Source organism: Hemibagrus wyckioides, linkage group LG25, assembly GCF_019097595.1.
Source record: "Hemibagrus wyckioides isolate EC202008001 linkage group LG25, SWU_Hwy_1.0, whole genome shotgun sequence".
In the NCBI taxonomy this organism is placed as follows: Eukaryota; Metazoa; Chordata; class Actinopteri; order Siluriformes; family Bagridae; genus Hemibagrus; species Hemibagrus wyckioides.
Genome location: NC_080734.1, coordinates 5,453,392 through 5,468,487, shown reverse-complemented (window position 1 = coordinate 5,468,487; position 15,096 = coordinate 5,453,392). Strand labels below are relative to the sequence as shown.

Sequence of the window (15,096 nt, the reverse complement as noted above, 5' to 3'; positions counted from 1 at the left end):
TGTGGTCAGAAACTGAGCCTGGTCAACAGACTAGATAACACTGTGCACAGATAAATAGATAAACACTTAGGGGTTGTGCTGGTGTAGAAAAATAATCAACAACATGATAGCAGTGTCATGAAGCGTACCTACTGTTAACCATAACCAGAAGTTCATGTTAGTATACACTTTTTTAGTTACATAGTGATGAATAGTAAGAGTTTGATGATTTTATTGGACAGGTTCCACCACCATGAACGATATATGCTGTTGTGTGCAAAAGTTTGCGCACCCCCCTACAATAATAAATGTAGGGCAAGTTAAGTTCGATCTGTATTAATGAAAATGAATGAATGAATTAAAAAAAATTAAAGAAAATACTTCTTTTAAGATTAAAAAAATATCTGAACTTTTTCCAGATTTATTTATTTATTAGTCGTATTTTTTCCCCGGATGTTCTTCTTTTAAACAAGACACGGAAAAGTAAATATGTTTATTTTATATCATCGTACATAGAACTACAGCCTGTCAGTTGGGTGGGTGGGGTGGGGGGGTACAAGCGTTACAAATTATTTTCTGTATTGTTTCGTATATAAGCTGTATTAAAAAAAAAAATTAAAATAAATAAATAAATACATTTTGTGTTCATTCAGAAACCAAGGGGAGGGGGTGTAAACTTTTGCACTTAACTGTATGTATCGGCTAAATGGGAGTTTAATAGTGGGCTTGAACAGCGGTGTCAGTGGAGGTCAGCTGCTGTTCATGACTGATGCAACACTGCCACATTCCAACACACACACACACACACACTCCACAAGTGTGTGTGTGCTGTTTGTCAAGCTTTCACCAGAAGTGCAGGAAGAAAGAGTGTGTGTGTGTGTGTTCTGTTTTTATCCCAACTCATAATGCATATCCTGTGTGTTTAGGAAGTGTGAGTAGATCAGTGCTTCTGTTTTACAGACGTGTGTGTGGAATGTAGGAGGTTTCCAGCATGTCGCTCTCACGGACCACGGCTGCTGCTGGCACACACACACACACACACACACACACATTCTCACAGTGCTAAGACAGCCTGAGACAGCCAGGTCAACTGCTGAGGCTGCATTCTCGACTATGCTCACAGCTGAAGAGCAGTGGTGGGAGTCTCGGTGCTGAACTCTTCACACAGGAACCACGCAGGAACATCTCAACAATGTCAGACATTCTTACTCACTCGCTCAGTATTGCATGCCGGAAAAAGACCACACATCCACGTCTCTTTAATGTCTCTTTAATGCAGCAGCATTAATACACGCCAGCAGCAGCTTTGTGGGTGCTTTAAATAAGCCACGCCTGTCTTCTTTCCATCCTATTTCCACCATATACATTTCAAAATCTGTACAGGGAATATGTACACGCGATAAAACGTTACACTGACATGACAGTACCACTGCACATGGCTCAGGGGAACAGAGGAAGTGTCTCCTTGAAACAGGAAGTCAGTGAATCAAACGGTGAGAAGAGACCCATCCTGTCGGGATCAGTTTGACTCTTCGAGCTGCATCAGAGCTTCCTATGAAGCTACAGAGAAGTAGCTCAGGAAATGGAGATGGCGGATCATGTTGTATCACAAAATGCATAGAGGTCAACTTCAAAATGGATTTTCTATGTTAAACACATTTTCAGGTCGCTGAGAGAGAGAGAGAGAGAGAGAGAGAGAGAAAGGGCGAAAGCATCAACAAACCCTGTTCCTTAAAAAATAAAACCAATAAAACTCTTAAGACAAAATAAATCCAATTTGCACAGCAGTTAAAAAAAAAAACAGCACACAGCATAGACGATTCCTCGCGTCCATCTTTCTCAGCATATATATAAAACAAATCCGTATCACTCTGGTATAAAAATAAGTTATGAGAAGGTCCTGGAGGTGTTTTTATTAATGAGGTCACATGAAACAGGTCTATAAGTTCACGCGTGTTCAGGTTCCACTCAGGCTGCAGCCCTCAGGGTCCGGTCTTTGTGTGACGGCGGCATTGAGCCGGACGTAGTCTCGAGGTGCCGAGTAACCCTTCGCCTGAGGTCTCTGATACTCCGCACAGCCTCCGTTCTGAAGAATTGTAGGATTCCTGCCCGTAGGGCTGTCGTAAACTTCTTCAGAATGGTTCGATCTGCCAGGTTTGGCCCCCTCTGAGTGGTTTGGTCCGTCCCGTTTGGTCTGGGGTGTCTGGTAACCCCCGGACGCGTTTCCTCCTACCACCTTTCTGTATTTGCTGTTGTCTGTGTTTTTAAATGAGGAACTCTTGCTGAGGACAACCCCGGGGACGCTGTAGCTGGGATCCGGAACGAAGGCATCCTTCCGGAAGGTGTGGCGCTCGATGATGGGCGTGGCGTACTCCGGCTCCTGATTGGTCAGTGGGAGAGCGTATTGATTGGCCGTGTGCAGGTAGTCGTAATGAGACGTGGCCTCGTTGGTGTTGTCCTTGGAACTGTCTGTGTCCATGGGCCTAAAGGTGGAACCTTTCCTGGACACCGTTCCGACGCCAAGCATCAGCGGCTGCTGGTAGTCTGAGAGGAGATCAGACAGGGAGATCAGAGTTAAACGAGAGAGATCGGTGTGAGATCGGCCAGTGATTAAAGAGAGAGTCATATGAGGGATCGGACAAATTAAATAGAGAGATCAAAGTCAGATAAGAGATCAGATAGCGATCAAAATAAGAGACCACATTGAGATGAGAGGGATCAGACAGATTAATCAGAGATGAATGTCAGATGTGAGAGTTTAGATAGAGATCAGACAGAGATTAAAGAGATCAGAGTGAGATGAAAAAGATTCAAGTGAAATCAGAATAACAGATCAAGTGAGATTAGATAGTCTGACTCCTTATAAGATCATATTGGAAATCGAAACTGCTGACATACAACTACCCTAAACATTCATAGGTGAATGTTTTTGCCTTTAAATAATGTAAAATTCAGTGTGAAACGGTGGCAGTGAGACTGGTGACTGACCTGCCATGTCACTGGTGACCAGGTCCATTTTGGGCATGTGGTCTTTCTCTGAGCTGTAGCTGAAGGTGAATTCGGTGGACTGCTGCCTAGCAGACGGATGTTTCACCTGCTTCCAGCAACCTGGAGGTACAAAAGAGAACACAGGAAGCAGTCAGAGGGACGTAATAAAAGGAACAGAACCACAAAGCCTTCAATCACACATCATTTCTATCTCAAGGAGAAAAGAGAAGATGAGTAAAAAAAGATCACAAAACAGGAAAATAAGACTAAATTTAGAGAAAGTGACCAGAATGTGAACTTCTTGGCTAAAATTTTTACAGAATCATCATGTCCTTCAGCACCCGAAGATCCTGGACTCCAAGAGGTTTGCGTAATCCTGTTTTTATTTAACTCGAAACAAGCCTTGGGGTATTTTTAAAAGTGTAGTCAGAAAGCAGGAACCTGTTCAAACAGGAATCAATAAAACATGAGTTTATTTTCCCACCAGCCTGAGAGATGGCACGATTGTTCAGATGAATATGGAGGAAGTGCTCGGGATTAAGGTTGTTCCTTTGTGTAAACGGCTGTTTGGTTAGCCGGCTCATAGCGACAACCAAACTGCTTTAAAAATCAATGGATGGTTTTTAATCATAACAAGCTTGGAAAAAAATCAATGAGGTAAAAATGCGATGAAGATAAAACCTGTGCACGAAATCGTGCCGTCTGATTGGCTGGACACGTGTTGCTAACAATCATATTACTCCTGATAGTGCGCTACTTAATATTAAATATTTAATGAAAACAAGTGACACACCATATGATTTATGTCCTTTCAGAGGAACAAACAGCACCAGTGATTCACTCTGTTTCCAAATTCAACCCTGAAGTGATTTATGAAATAATTAAAACAAGCGCCTCGAGTTTAGAGGTAACAGTACGACTCGTGTCGGTCTTTCTGTTAATGAGATGCAGCACGGTGGTGTGAGTATTTTCCACACTCTGTGTTTATAGAGAGACAGATCGCTGCTGCTGCTGCTGCTTCAGCAGGGTTTCCTTCTGGGGCATGAAATGTCAAGAGCCTTCAAGTGTGTTTCCAGCTGTGTGTGAGGTAGTGTGAAGAACAGCCTTGTGCGCAAATCAAAAGCTCTTAGACATTTTGTACCAAAATAAACCCGAAAAGCGACTAAAGTGTGAGCTCTTCATCTCAGACACTCGCGCTTTGACTTTTATTCGGAGTTTAAAAACGGATCTGGATTTGATATGAGCGAGAGAGAGATTATTATAAGGCGAAAATGGATTTTGGCCAAAAACTTAAAATTTCAGTGGTGTGTTGATGCACTCGCCTGTCTGTGGAAGATCTGCAGAGTTGTACATGTTCTCTTTGCTCTTCTTCCTGGAGAGACAGAGAGAGAGAGAGAGAGAGAGAGAGAGAGAGAGATGAAAGGAACTTTATTACGTTACATAAAAATTACGTAATACAAACGTACCAAAGCATCTTTCTGTACAAATTAACACCGAAATACTAAAAATACACTTAGAAATGTATAAAAATAAATAAATAAAAGAATAATAAAAGAAAAAAAAGAATAAATAAAAAATAATATAATAAATAAATAATTTTAAAATAAATAAATAAATAAATATCTCCACATAAAATATTTATTTTAAACATAAATAGTTGATTACATCTAATACATCAAATGAATGCAGGAAAAACAGTTTCTCTTTTCTTCTTAGAGAGAGTGAGAGAGAGCGAGTGAGTGAGAGAGAGACAGAGAATGAGAGAGAGAGACGGAGACAGAAAGAGAGAAAGAGAGAGAGTATGTGAGAGAGAGAGAGAGTGAGAGTAAGAATGTGTGAGAGAGTGACAAAGAAAGAATAAGAGTTGGCGAGAAAGACACAATGAATGAGAGAGAGAGAGAGAGAGAGAGAGAGAGAGAGAGAGAGATTAACGTGAGCAGTGTCTTTCCCTTGGGATCTCCAGCTCTCAGGTTATTGTCCCTGCTGTACTCCTCCACCGCTTTTTCATCCTTCCCCCAAATCCCTCCATCCCTAGTCTGACACAGCCGGCCAATCTCCTGACTCTGACCTTCGACCCTCCCTCCCTCCCTCCTTTTCTTCTCCTCCCTCTTCCCTTCCTTTTCTCTTCCATAGGTTGCTATACAAGATGTGTGATCCGGAGGATGATAATACCGTTGGTCAGTTGCTCAGTCATGTACATCAGCGGCCCATATGCTTATCAGAGCAGACAACAAACACACACACACACACATCACACATATCACACAAATCAGTTCAATAGAACTTGTCCTATAAGCAACAGAATGTAAGTGGAGATAAACTCAGGGCATTAATCATCTCAGAGCTCCTGTGTCTCACAACAAAGTCTCACAAAAGTTGACACATCAGTGGACCAACTGACGGCACCGCCATTTTTAAAAGGCACAATTTCCGGGCTTTTACTGACATGAATTGGAACAAGAAAGAAGAAAAAAAAAAATCTCTTCTCTCATGTAAAGCTGTGTGTAAACTCACTATAACACGCATCAGCCGTGTCCCAAATGACATACTACACACTACACACTCTAGCGTATAGTGTATGAATCTAAGAAGGGTCGGATCGTCTCAGATGGAACATTAACAGTGTTTTTAAGACATCTTGTCTACCATAGTGTCCAAAAAAAAAAGGATAAGCGCCTATTAGCCCCGCCCCTTTTCTACTACCTAAGCAAAAGCTTCGAGCGTTAAACAAAACATTCTACACTTTGTTGTTTGGTTGAATAAGTGCATCATCCTGGTACACGAAGTGCACTACTTCTTCTTGGTGTTGGAATTTTCAGTGTAAACACTATTTATACTACACAATGGAGTAGAACAGTGCACAAGTGTGAGATTTGAAACACACCTCTAGTGTCAGAGTTTGGTTTAATTTCTCTTCGGGTTGGATTTACAGTTTCTGCAACCAAGAGAGTTTGGTGTTTCAGTTCAACAAACAAACAAACACACACTCACTTCTGCAGCACTTTAAAGGCACAGATCACGGACACCAGTAACACGGCCACACAGCCCACGGCTGCCACCACGATGATGATCAGCTTCACTGTGGATGGAGGAAAAAAAAGAGGAAGGAGAATTTAACATTTGCCTTAACGTATATAAAGCAAGAGATGGAGATGAAGCTGTACCTAGATCGGACTGAGGCAGGTGCTCTGGGATATCCTCTCTGTCCGGTTTGGGTCTGCTGGACAAAACCTCCTGCGTGACCAGAGATGTCACATTGACTACGGGGAACACTAGTGTGGATAAAACAGGATGAAAAGTTAGATCTGGTTTGTTGGTGTTTCTCCACATCATTTCATCCTCTTTTTTAAAGAAAATGAAAAAGTTTGACAATTTCATTTGATTCTACTGCGTCTTGAAGCTCAGATGTTTTTGTGTAACCATCAGCCTCACACGTCATGCTCACAAACTCTTGGCTGAATGTCTGAAGCGATACGGCACACAACATTGGAAACACTTCAGCAGTTTTACAGTCGTCATCTGATGGTTGGATTCTACAGGATTTCCAGGAGACGCGTGTGGATTTTTTTGCTCTACTTCCCTCATAGAAGAAAGAAGAAAGTTTATGACTGGAACAGCGACGATGAGGATCAGCTAGCTCACGGTACAGAATCATTCATTTAAATGACTTTCTTAAATGAATGATCCGTGGTCTGATTTTGTAGAGACGCGACACTAAACATGACGCTGAACAAAACGCTCTGTGATTGGTTCATTTACATGTCAGTCAGACTCCCTATTGGGCGGTCCTTGATCAATAAAAGCTGTTACGGAGTCCACATCCTCTGCCGTCAGTCTGAAAACCTGGCTACTTGAGACTAGCGTACTCCTAACATGCTAACATAACAGACGGTTTCAAACACACTCACCTGGAAGATATCTGACGTACGAGCAGCCCAGGAGCTCCGCGTTCAGGCCGATCTTCCGATGCCACTGCAGAGGGACGACGCGGACGTTACGTGCGGTAAATGAGGGACGGAAAGTGTTGCGTGTCTGATAGAGGTTGTCCGTATTCCCTTCGAATATCTGCAAATAAATAACAAATATCACAGTTAACGCTTTCCACTTCATCGTCATTGTTCAGTTATCCTGCGCCTGCATTTATATACTACATACTGTCTACATAAATCGCCCCTCTTCTTCTACACAGACAATTTCTATTTTTATTGCAATTGTAATCATAGTCTATTAATATTATATGAAAAGTGTTTCACTGCATGTCGCATTGTATATAATTGTAAATGTGTGTACAGTTGAATAAAATCGGTCACATTATTATCCGGTTCACTTCATCGTCTCACCATATCCTCGGAGCTGTTGTACCGAGTGTACGTGCGCCAGCGGCTCTTCTCCTTATACAGGATCTTGTAGCTTTTCACAAAGTCACCGAACTCTGAACCTTTGGTTAAAATTCCTAAAGATAAAGAACAAGTTTCTTTAGAAGAAGAACCAACTGCAAGTGTATTCTGCACATCTCCAAAAAACTTTCGGTTTGTGAATGATAAAAGCTTGATAAATCTGTCATGACTCAGGAAGTGAAAGAGAAAAACACATTATCTGCATTACGGCATAAATTCTGAACACGTACGTCCTGACAAACGCTAATCCCTCACTGATCACATGTTGTTACACAGATTACTGCTATCCCCACCAAGAGCACGGTGTAATAAACCCGGCTGCATGACTACGACAGAACCTGGAGTGACTTCCTGTTGCTGTCGTACAGCCGAGACGTCTCGTCCCGGTGCCCGAGTGTCGAACCAGAGACCTGTCATTACCTCATGTTTCACTCGTCACAACCCGAGAAGCTTGCGTGTTCAGCCATCAGACATGAAACCTACTAATTTGGTGATTAGGTGGTTTTAAAAAAAATAAATCTATCAAACAGGAGGAGAAGGTCTGGAATTTGCATTTAAATAAACTTTCCTTTATACAGTACATTTTTCCTTAGTGCAATACAACTACAATATCCTCATAACATTTTACTGGACATTCTACAGCCATCTTATGTTGGATCCAATGTAGGGACAATATCTTGGAATAGAAGTAATATTAATAAAGTTTCGACACGCAACTATCATGACTCAATGACAGCAACTACAAATAATAACATAATAATTTAATAAATAATAACTTAATCCCTACTAACTAGTGATTAGTTTATGGCTATAAATAAGCATGCCAACTGGTTGTTTTGTAAACTAGTGGTTACTGAAATCACACACTTCTGGATTATTCTACATTATTTTGTTGGGTGAGCCACGTGAAAGTATTGTTGATGCATATATTCATTATTATTAAAAGAATAAATAAATAAATAAATAAATCCACAAGTGTCGAGTTCATGTATCCAGCACTCGCAGCTTTGCTTACGTAGTGAAAAAGGGGCGGAGCTACCAGGTGTTGATGATGCATGAGGGGAAAAACAAATATACAAAGTACCTGATGACACTCAGGAAGACGAGTCGTCTAATAAAATGTCTTGAATATGTAGGTAATACATCATATTATGAACATCTAGGAACATTTTTTAGATAATGTCGCTAACCTTGTACCATGTTAACCCACACGATTAGCTGCAACCAACGATCTATTCAATTCAATTCAATTTATTTGTATAGCGCTTTTAACAATGAACATTGTCTCAAAGCAGCTTTACAGAACATAAGAAACAAAAAAAAACAAAAGTCCTAGAAGTTTAGACAAAATCATCCCTAGTGAGCAAGCCTGTGGCGAGGAAAAAAAACCCTTATATGATTTGAGGAAGATACCTTGAGAGGAACCAGATTCAAAATGGAACCTCATCCTCGTTTAGATGACACCGTAAACAGTAAATAATATAACTTTGGATACTGTCCTTTCTACAACAGCAACCAAGAGCTCTTGAGGAACTAACAGGACAGTGAAGTTTCTGAGTCCATTACAGACTTCCTGCCGAAAGCTTTCTGATTAGAAAAGGACTCCCTAGAGGAAAGAGCTGGATGATCAAGTGACCCATCAGTGGTGTGCACTTTTATTAGCTCTGCCCACACGTCCCTGTTCAGATCTCTTGGATAAAGCTCTTACATGAAGCTTTCTTTTGGAAACAACAGATACGTTATCATATGGCATTTGTGCTTTAAATATAAAAAAGAAAAAAAAACACCACCACCACAGCCAAGTCGAACTGCACCCTAAATCATCTCCTCTCTCTTGTTTACACTGTTGAGGATAAAGCTGAGGCCGGGCGAACACCAGAGGCCGCTGACCTTCTCTAAATAAAGAGCAGTATTCTTCAGTGACACTCCGTCTCATCATGTTATACCAGCGCTGCTAAGATAACAGAGCTTCCTCTCTCTGTGGAGTCGAGTCACAAACATCACATAAAAAAAAAACACACTGCTTCCGAGCAGAACACAAAGCGAGCTTTCTCTCGTCCTGAGAACGCCAGATTCAGCCGAGTCGCCATGTTGGAAATAAACTCCCACATGCTGAAATAAATAAGTAAATGAAATAAAAGCCGGGGAAATAAAAATGAAATAAAACAGAGGGGCTTTCAGTGCTTTTACACAACACCAGGAATAAAGCTGCAGTGATCAGCTGGGAGGAAGGCGGAGGAGCATGGGAACTCTCATGTGCTCTGGGGCACCAAGATCGGATATTTCGTCGACGGTCACGAGAAAGAGCCTTTGTAAGGATAATTACCCCTTGTAACAGTCTCTGGACCGAAGCCTGGACTCTGATCCCTTTCCTTCTCTCTCTCTCTCGCTCTCTCTCTCGCTCTCTCTGACAGATGTGTGCATAGAGAGGTCTAATCCTATTAATCGGAATTATTCCAGAACGAGAAGGGGAAAAAAGGTTGAAAACTGATCAGCTGAAATGGAAGAGGTTTCACTGAGCTTTTTGATGGTGAGGGTTGAGCCGCCGGAGATTTATACCTGAGCTCTAGTCTGATGTACTTACATTAGAACTAAAAAATACAGACAAACGTATGTTTTAGCCACATGTTCTGCTCTTGTAGATGTTACAGAATCTCCACACCACTTCCAGCAGAACAGTCTGTACTCTAAAGTAATCTAGCAAAAAAAAAAATATAAAAATAAATAATGATTTTTATCCTTCATTGCGGACGTGCCGTTTATTCCCTCAATACAACAAGAAAGTTGTACTGAGCATCACTTTTTTTTCGTTAGGAAGTTAGGAAACATCAGATAGCTAAACTAGCTAAGGATCCACTAAATAAAACATGCCTCAGCTTTATAAGCACTGTATTTGTGTATTTGACCAATTAAATTTAAGCTTTGATATGAATATTTACAGGTGAATTTTATTCTGTCAGCATATGTGAATGTTTTCCATTGTGGCTGATGGACACTTGTTAATTTCCTGGAGAATGACATCCTCCATTATTCATGTCTTTAGTGCGACAGGTAATGAAAAGTTAATATGATGCTCTAACCTGTGATCCTCTTCTTCTCTCCCAGGTCGATCTGGAGCCAGCGTTTACTGTCAGACTCCATGTCTGAGATTCCTGTCGGGGGGACAGAGCGGCCGAGGCCTGGAGACCAGTCGCTCCGAGTCCCATCGAATACATCCTTCTCCCATGAGGAGGTAACAGATATGGGCTGAAGTACCATCTGTCTGGAACAATCTGTAGAGGGAGAAAAGGAAAGAAAAGAGCGAGCAGTTTTAATCAACAGATCAATAGAAGTGACAGTGATGATGCTCACAGGACGGCCTTTATGATAACAGCTGCAGTTCTTAGGCATCCAGATGAGAACACTGAAACATTGGACATGAACTGCTAATTGAATGTGAAAATCTTTAGGGTGTCCTTTAGTCACTCTTAAGTCAATCTTTAGTCATGAGTGCAGAAAAAATTGCAGGATGAATCAGGAAGATCCGGAGAGCAAGACGGACCACAGCAGCAGAAATGAGTCAGGATCTGGCACCGGTTCCGCATCAGGCATCTGGAGTGCATGCTACGTCCCACATAACATAACAGTCTACTATCAAGTATGAAAATAGCACACCACCAGCTGTTATGGTGTATAGAGTCACTGCAACAATGCAACAATAGTATGAGGACTGGGATGCTGATGTATGCTGACTGGCCAGCAGTAATAACCACCCCAGTAATTCTAGTTGAATTACAGAAAGATACAGAATGGACAGGCAGAGAGAGAGACAGACACAAGTCCAGACAAGTAGACAAACAGAAATGTTAGAGACAGAGAGGCAGAAAAAGGGATAGACAGATACACAGATGAAAAGGTGAACAGATAGACAGACTAATTTGGACAAAGATCGATAAAAAAACAGAGACAGGCAGCCAGCTCAGTCCGTGCTTATAGAACCTCAGTCGGTGCTTTCATAAAAAAGCCTCAGTCGGTGCTTTCATAAAAAAGCCTCAGTCGGTGCGCTCATAGAGCCTCAGTCGGTGCTTTCATAAAATTGCCTCAGTCGGCGCGCTCATAGAGCCCCAGTCGGTGCGCTCACAGAGCCCCAGTCGGTGCGCTCACAGAGCCCCAGTCGGTGCGCTCACAGAGCCCCAGTCGGTGCACTCATAGAGCCTCAGTTGGTGCTTTCATAAAAAAGCCTGTCGGTGCTTTCATAAAAAAGCCTCAGTCGGTGCGCTCATAGAGCCCCAGTCGGTGCGCTCACAGAGCCCCAGTCGGTGCGCTCACAGAGCCCCAGTCGGTGCACTCATAGAGCCTCAGTTGATGCTTTCATAAAAAAGCCTGTCGGTGCTTTCATAAAAAAGCCTCAGTCGGTGCGCTCATAGAGCCTCAGTCGGTGCTTTCATAAAATTGCCTCAGTCGGCGCGCTCATAGAGCCCCAGTCGGTGCGCTCACAGAGCCCCAGTCGGTGCGCTCACAGAGCCCCAGTCGGTGCGCTCACAGAGCCTCAGTTGGTGCTTTCATAAAAAAGCCTCAGTCGGTGCTTTCATAAAAAAGCCTCAGTCGGTGCGCTCATAGAGCCCCAGTCGGTGCGCTCACAGAGCCCCAGTCGGTGCGCTCACAGAGCCCCAGTCGGTGCACTCATAGAGCCTCAGTTGGTGCTTTCATAAAAAAGCCTGTCGGTGCTTTCATAAAAAAGCCTCAGTCGGTGCGCTCATAGAGCCCCAGTCGGTGCGCTCACAGAGCCCCAGTCGGTGCGCTCACAGAGCCCCAGTCGGTGCACTCATAGAGCCTCAGTTGGTGCTTCCATAAAAAAGCCTGTCGGTGCTTTCATAAAAAAGCCTCAGTCGGTGCGCTCATAGAGCCTCAGTCGGTGCGCTCACAGAGCCCCAGTCGGTGCGCTCACAGAGCCCCAGTCGGTGCGCTCATAGAGCCCCAGTCGGTGCGCTCACAGAGCCCCAGTCGGTGCGCTCATAGAGCCCCAGTCGGTGCGCTCACAGAGCCCCAGTCGGTGCACTCATAGAGCCTCAGTTGATGCTTTCATAAAAAAGCCTGTCGGTGCTTTCATAAAATTGCCTCAGTCGGCGCGCTCATAGAGCCCCAGTCGGTGCGCTCACAGAGCCCCAGTCGGTGCGCTCACAGAGCCCCAGTCGGTGCGCTCACAGAGCCTCAGTTGGTGCTTTCATAAAAAAGCCTCAGTCGGTGCTTTCATAAAAAAGCCTCAGTCGGTGCGCTCATAGAGCCCCAGTCGGTGCGCTCACAGAGCCCCAGTCGGTGCGCTCACAGAGCCCCAGTCGGTGCACTCATAGAGCCTCAGTTGGTGCTTTCATAAAAAAGCCTGTCGGTGCTTTCATAAAAAAGCCTCAGTCGGTGCGCTCATAGAGCCCCAGTCGGTGCGCTCACAGAGCCCCAGTCGGTGCGCTCACAGAGCCCCAGTCGGTGCACTCATAGAGCCTCAGTTGGTGCTTTCATAAAAAAGCCTGTCGGTGCTTTCATAAAAAAGCCTCAGTCGGTGCGCTCATAGAGCCTCAGTCGGTGCGCTCATAGAGCCTCAGTTGGTGCTTTCATAAAATTGCCTCAGTCGGCGCGCTCATAGAGCCTCAGTCGGCGCCCTCATAGAGCCTCAGTCGGCGCCCTCATAGAGCCTCAGTCGGCGCCCTCATAGAGCCTTAGTTGGTGCTTTTAGAGCCTCAAACAGTGCTCTTTTAGAGCCTAAGTCAGTCATCTTAAGAGTAACACGGCCTTTACATGCAGTTACATTGACAACAGTTCTCATTTTGCCCAACAGAAAAGCATTAAAAAGGGATATAAAAAACATCAAAAAGAACTAGTGCTGCTTTCCTGACTGTGTGGAGTGTGCTCAACATAAAATGCATGTGGGCTGTGACTTATTTACGGTGCTTACTGACTCAACAGGAAGGGGGGGGGGCGCTCTTAAAAAGAGTAGCATGTGTGTACTTAAAAAGGGTCATGTGTACTTAACATATCAGACTCATGAAAAGAAACAAGAAATGTCTTATTTCCCCATCTGAAAGACACTTCTTTGGTGTATCAGTGTTTGATGGTATGAGTGTGAGGGGAAGCTTGGAAGGGGGGCGGGACGCTGATCCTGATTGAAGTGGCTGGAGATGGATTGACAGTAATGAGGTTTTGGTTGGCTTTAAGGAGAGGGGGTTGTCTGTCATGCTCTTGAGTGGTGAGATAAATTAATTTAAGAGAAAAGCACATTGATTTAAAAGGCACTGATCTACTTCAGCTATGGCACATGTGTGTGTGTGTGTGTGTGGGAGCCATCCGGTGACCTCTTCCTAGTAGTGTTTGTCTGCTGTGGGGCAGAAATGAGCAGGTGTGTGAAGTGGCCGTTGGAGCTCAGTGTTGACAGCAGGCTGCCGTTTGGTCTGTTAGCGTGGATCTTGGCACAGAGAGTCACCTGAGGCGTGCCAGCACAAGTCAAGCTACTCTGATGAAATAAAACCCTCCTGCTGCCAGACTGTCAGGTAGAAATAAATCTAATCAGGAGATAAGAGGTTCCCACGCCTCCTAAAGTGGCATGAGAAACCACAAGCAGAACTTTCACTCACACCAACACATACACACACAAGTTTCCCTGAGGATCATCTCAATTATATTTCTATTTGATGGCAACATGTAAAGAAAAAAAAAGAGAGACAGCTACAGGAATTACATAACACAATAAATTTTATAAAAAGTTAAATAAGTTAAAAAATTGCAAAGAAGTGGGAAAGAAAAAAAGGGAGGGGAAAAAGGAAGGGGGGATGGAGAAAGGAAGGAAGGAAGGAAGGAAGGAAGGAAGGAAGGAAGTCAAAAAAGAAAGCATGAAAAAAGGGGAGAAAGGAAGGAAGGAAGGCAGGAAGGAGAGTGAGGAAAACAAGGAAAGAACACCAGAAAAAGAAAAAGATGGAAAAAGGGCGAAAGGATTGAAAGAGGGAAAAAGACAGGGGAGAAGAGGAAAAGACTGAAAAGTGAGAAAAAAGGCAAAAAAAGAGAAAAGAAAAATACAGAAGAGAGGGAATACAGAAGAGGAGTGATTATTGTTGTTGATGATGTTCTTATGAATCACTAAGTGTAGAGGTTGGAGGCGTGTCCTGTGGGCGGGGCTTTGAGGGTTGTGGACTTTGAATGCTAAAAAAAAAAAAGCTTCAAGCCTCGATCATGCAAATAATCATCGCTGTTACAGTCATAATCAAATGTAAAGAAAGTAGAAAAATCCATGCTTATAGAACAAAAAACGAAATCACTTACCATTGGTGACGAATGTGAAGAGAGTTTCAGACAAAGAGCCGCTGAAAGAGAAGGAGAGAAAAAGAAAGATCAGTCAGTGATTAAAATTACAGTGATGAATGGAGGGAAACGCCCACTGGGGGAAAAGAGCAGATCCTCTATTGTCCCAGTCCCAAATCACTGCTAAACCGAGTGAGGCTTTTGTTCCTAAAGACCCCCCGCTGAAATCCCCCCCAAACCCCCACGTGGGTCTGCGGTGAAACCGAGCCGCCTGACAGAGTCGTGTTGGAGCTAATTAGAGGGCGCATGGCGGGAAATTGCACCTCTCACAGCTATCACTTAAGAAGGTGCCATTTTCACAGGCGTCCTGGTTGCCATTTCCTTTTCATCATTCCTAGCGTTAACGCTGGAGTCGAGCCTCGCACGTGGAAAAAGAGTTTTCCTCGCCGTAAAAAGGCAGCATGAATAA

General features: G+C 43.5%; 1 protein-coding gene across 2 annotated transcripts in view; it reads right to left on the bottom strand.

Moving 5' to 3' along the window:
• Positions 1–534: 534 nt before the first annotated feature.
• The window catches only part of dcbld1 (discoidin, CUB and LCCL domain containing 1), a 32,445-nt gene continuing 17,883 nt past the window's right edge, over positions 535–15,096 (bottom strand). Inside the window, exons 6-14 of one of the 2 annotated variants that reach the window (XM_058379458.1) lie at positions 14,649–14,689; positions 10,445–10,636; positions 7,308–7,420; positions 6,876–7,032; positions 6,132–6,239; positions 5,959–6,046; positions 4,290–4,339; positions 2,968–3,087; positions 535–2,523 (exon numbers count right to left, since the gene is read on the bottom strand). In XM_058379458.1, the coding sequence (XP_058235441.1) occupies positions 1,937–2,523; positions 2,968–3,087; positions 4,290–4,339; positions 5,959–6,046; positions 6,132–6,239; positions 6,876–7,032; positions 7,308–7,420; positions 10,445–10,636; positions 14,649–14,689 (1,456 nt within the window). In that variant the 3' untranslated portion in view covers positions 535–1,936. The remainder of the gene's footprint in view (positions 2,524–2,967; positions 3,088–4,289; positions 4,340–5,958; positions 6,047–6,131; positions 6,240–6,875; positions 7,033–7,307; positions 7,421–10,444; positions 10,637–14,648; positions 14,690–15,096) is intronic. The other variant, XM_058379457.1, reaches the window with a different exon arrangement.